The sequence below is a fragment of the Notothenia coriiceps genome, unplaced genomic scaffold (assembly GCF_000735185.1).
Source record: "Notothenia coriiceps isolate Sejong01 unplaced genomic scaffold, NC01 NC01_scaffold00019611, whole genome shotgun sequence".
Lineage (NCBI taxonomy): Eukaryota > Metazoa > Chordata > Actinopteri > Perciformes > Nototheniidae > Notothenia > Notothenia coriiceps.
In genome coordinates, this window is record NW_011352312.1 from 3,596 (window position 1) to 8,370 (window position 4,775).

The following is a 4,775-nucleotide window of genomic DNA, read 5'->3' on the forward strand; positions in this document are numbered from 1 at the left end:
CCTCTGAGAGATTTGGTTAAAAATAACACAATGGTGCTACGAGGAGGATAATTCAGGTGATAAGGTGGGCCGGGGTTACCTGGTGGTGATTGGCTAATGGTTTCACACAAGCCAAAAAAACGTTATGACATCATAAAGTGGCCAAAATCTGATCAGCTCATTTTCAGACAGGTTTTTATATTAAATGGATCAGGAGAAAAAGTGAGCAAATCTTTTTTCCTGAAACTTTCAGAATCTCTTTACATAGAGGGGACACATATTTATTTATAAAAGACATGAAAAAGTGGATTTTGCATAATGGTGACCTTTAAAAACAATGAAAGCTGGACAGACAAGAAATCTGCAACATTTAAGATGACATGCATCAAGTCAACATTAAACGGAACACAGTGGGGGCTATGGCAGTGACTAACACTAAAGTGACACAACTCCCAAGCGGTTGTATTAATTGTCCTTTCTACTTTGTGATTATGGCTGTTTCTCCATTTGGTGGTAAGAACCCCTCTCATACCTTGGTGTCTCTTATTTATTTCTGGCCTTCCTGTCCTGCCTTTCAGGAGGTGTTGTTTCCCCTGCAGCACACCACGCTGTAACTTCCAGCCTCCATCTTGGTGCTCTCGAGACAAAACCATGACTGCCTTCAAGGACATATGGACTCAGGAGTTCTGGCGCTGCGTCAGTGCTGAGTTCTTCGCTATGCTGCTCTTCGTTCTGCTCGGCCTCGGGTCAACCATTAATTGGGGGGCTATCACGGAGGACCCCCGTCCCGCTGACCTGGTGCTCATCTCGCTCTGCTTTGGCCTAAGTATCGCCACCATGGTTCAGTGCTTCGGCCACATCAGCGGGGCTCACATTAACCCAGCGGTCACAGCAGCCATGGTGGTGACCAGGAAGATCAGTCTGTCTAAAGCTATCTTCTACCTGCTGGCCCAGTGTTTGGGGTCCATTGTGGGGGCCGCCATTCTGTACGGCATCACTCCAGCCTCTGTCAGGGGCGGCTTGGGGGTCACCACGGTTTTTACTTTTTATTTATTTAAGCGATGACTAACAATGAACTGCTCATTTCAAGATCATGTTTTCACCTATGTTTATATTAGTAGAAGTTTGGCATATCATACAGTATTTTAACTTTTGGTTATTTTGATTGGGTATTTGACAGATACTCCATATAACTATGTACTGTATATTTATTTTAATGTTTTGTTCCTTTTTCTGCTTTCATAATTTAATTTCTATATATTTGACCTATTTTGTATTATTTTATTTTATATTTGTGTATTTATTTCTACTGTTGATATGTATTATATATTATTTATTTGTATTTCAATGTTTAACATGGTGTTGTGACAAAAGAAAATCCCAAATTGGGATCAATTAAGTATAAATAATGTAATTGTAATTTAATCAATTCCTCACTCAGAGGGAATATTTAATATCCTACAAACCATAATACTTGACTTTTTTCCTAAATAAGGTTTTTCTAAAATGAATTGACAATTATTCTGGATAATCCGGACAGCATCAAGTCTATTTAAAAAAATTCAGAAAGATATTTATGATACAAAAAACTGTAATAAAGGCAGAATGCAATTTGTTCTACATGTCTTATATCATGTTACAGAGCTCATTTAAAAGGTAAAAAGGGGTGTTGTATTTATATATCAATGATGCTTGTGTGTTTCCAAAACAGGTGCATACAAGCATCTCCGCGGGCAGTGCATTGGTTGTGGAACTCTTCATCACCTTTCAGCTGGTCTTCACTGTGTTTGCTACCTGCGACCACAAACGCAACGACCTAAAGGGTTCTTCTTCTCTGGCTATCGGTCTGTCTGTGGTCATTGGTCACCTGTTTGCTGTGAGTACACAACACTCACCCAGTTGTTACTGTAAGTAGATTGAGAGATAGCGATAGACATAATAACCTAGGAAGCAATAGGACGTCACATTATAGCTTAGATTGCGTTATCAACAACATGTTTCACAGCTTCATTTTTGTAATGACTTGTGTTAACACAAATGACAGGGGAGGTAATATTGTAATAGACATAGAAATAAGGAGATAACATCCTTTTAAAGCTAATAGCTAATAGGCTCATTGCTTTTTTTGTTAGAACATTCAGCTATAGATTAAACGCAATGATATATACCGATTATCAGCTCGGAATAGTTCTGCTTTTGGCTTCTGAATCTGATTTATGACTAAGGATTTTGTCAAAATAAGAAAGAAATTAATAATTTAAAACAGAAATAATTCAATTTATTTGGAACAGCATCAAAGGAGGTTGAGGACTCCTATGGCATACTAAATGTTTGATTAATGGACAGGCACTAATATAATCCTGCCCATCAATGTATCAGATCAGAGAAAAACGTATTCTGGGTTGTTTCCTCAGATTCCCTACACTGGAGCCAGTATGAACCCCGCACGGACCTTTGGCCCAGCCATGGTCACATGGAGCTGGGATCACCATTGGGTAACTAATACTTTATTTTGTATCAATATAATGTACATAAGCATCATTGGGTATGCACTTTTTTTTTTCTCAATACAGAAATACTAATACTTTGAATCCATCAAACTACACAACAGTAAATGTGTGAAGCTTTTCCAAAAGCTGACACTGTGCTGAGGATTAGTAAAATGTCATTGAATATTGTCTGTTTTTTTCACATGCCTCTCTTGTCTGTTTTTTTCACATGCCTCTCTTCTCTCGTATCCTGACAACTCATTAGTACTGTGTCATTGTGTGTTGTCATAATAGTAGAAGATTAAGCAGATCAGACCAATTCCAATTACTTCCAGTGTAAGCCCCGCCCACTTTAGTTGTGACCTGAATAGAGAATCGTTGTTCAGATACACTAATATATGCAATTTATGTTGGTTAGTTAGTAAGTTGGTTAGTTGTTTAGTTAGTTGTTTAGTTAGTCAGTTAGTTAATCTGTTAGTTAGTTATTAATTGTTAATTGAACGTAATTCATTGTTATTATGATAATAATAATAATAATTGTGTGTGTGTGTGTGTGTGTGTGTGTGTGTGTGTGTGTGTGTGTGTGTGTGTGTGTGTGTGTGTGTGTTTTTGTTTTTGTTTTTGTTTGTTTGTTTGTTTATTTGTTTGTTTGTTTGTTTACACAGGTTTACTGGGTGGGTCCAACCCTGGGTGGGACTCTGGCTGCAGCCCTGTATGAATATATGTTCTGTCCAGACCCGGAGATGAAGACAAATTACTCTGAGACCTTCATCCACACGCCCTACTCTGCCGCTAAGCTCCGGCACGGATCAGTCACAGCCCAGGAGCCTCTGTTCACCATCATGGATGTGGAGAGAGCCGAGAGAAATGAGCTGAAGAGGGAGGTGTCGGGAGATGTGTTGTCCTCTGTGTGACTAAAAAGGAAACACAGCACTGATCAACACTCTGAAGGAGACGGACTTCCTGTAGAGTGGCACAGCAAACTCTAATGCATTACAGAATGTGGAAAGCTGCATTCACATGATACACAATTTGCTCTTTGTTCACCACTTGGTTGGGCGCAGAGCCTTGTGCTGAAACAGCCAGATACGTTTATTTTCTACACTCTAAAAGCTAATTCAGTGGCTTTGTAAATATCACAATAATAAAAAGCTATACTACCTTAATCAAATCTATAAATATCACCAAAGTAATTGTTTGAGTTGGACATACCAAAATAAATGCCTAAAAATCCAACAGTTAATTTTGTCTTAAATCATTACTATTAATTAAGTTGATTACACGAAAAATAAATGAGTATTTGACTAACAAATTATATTTTTAAGATCTCCTTAATACCTTTGGTACATTTCAATCAACATATTTGAGAATTGGCTAATTATACTGATCAGTTTCAGAAACTGCAATTATTACTCATTCCAAATCAATATTCTTTATCTTTAAAAACAACTTAAGACATTGAGCAAATTACACTAACAATCGCGCGCAAATACAGTGTGCTCATGGGAAATCTACTTTTCTCTCTGCGCCACACGTGGCCACCACAACAAGAAAGGAAACACCACGACGAGAACCACCAGGAAAACTCCCAGCAAATCCTGGTAAGTAGCCAGCAAGCAAAAGTTAATGAAATATTGACCCTGTCTTTGTGCATATCCATCCATCTTCTCCCGCTTATCCGTGGTCGGGTCGCGGGGGCCACATCAACCAGCTCTGACTGGGGGATCCCAAGGCGCTCCCAGGCCAGCGAAGAGATATATAATCCCTCCACCTGGTCCTAGGTCTACCCCTTGGTCTCTTCCCAGCTGGACGTGCCTGGAACACCTCCCTAGGGAGGCGCCCAGGTGGCATCCTAACTAGGTGCCCGAACCACCTCAACTGGCTCCTTTCGACGCGAAGGAGGAGCGGTTCAACTCCGAGTCCCTCCCGGATGACCGAACTTCTCACCTTATCCCTAAGGGAGACACCAGCCACCCTGCGGAGAAAACCCATCTCGGCCGCTTGTACCCGCGATCTCGTTCTTTCGGTCATTACCCATCCTTCATGACCATAGGTGAGGGTAGGAACGAAAATGGCCCGGTAGACAGAGAGCTTTGCCTTCTGGCTCAGCTCCCTTTTCGTCACAACGGTGCGGTAAAGCGACTGCAGTACCGCTCCCGCTGCTCCGATTCTCCGACCCATCTCACGCTCCATTGTTCCCTCACTCGAGAACAAGACCCCGAGATACTTGAACTCCTTCACTTGGGGTAAGGACTCATTCCCTACTCGGAGTGGACAGTCCATCGGTTTCCTGCTGAGAACCATGGC

At 40.9% G+C, this 4,775-nt stretch overlaps 1 protein-coding gene across 1 annotated transcript; it reads left to right on the forward strand.

Annotated features, from left to right (window-relative positions):
* Nucleotides 1-630: 630 nt before the first annotated feature.
* Nucleotides 631-3,706, forward strand: LOC104952132 (aquaporin-4-like). Its single transcript, XM_010778886.1, has 4 exons — nucleotides 631-1,014; nucleotides 1,691-1,855; nucleotides 2,394-2,474; nucleotides 3,134-3,706. Exons 1-4 carry the CDS (start codon nucleotides 631-633, stop codon nucleotides 3,380-3,382), a joined length of 879 nt encoding a protein of 292 aa, XP_010777188.1. The 3' UTR covers nucleotides 3,383-3,706.
* Nucleotides 3,707-4,775: the final 1,069 nt, after the last annotated feature.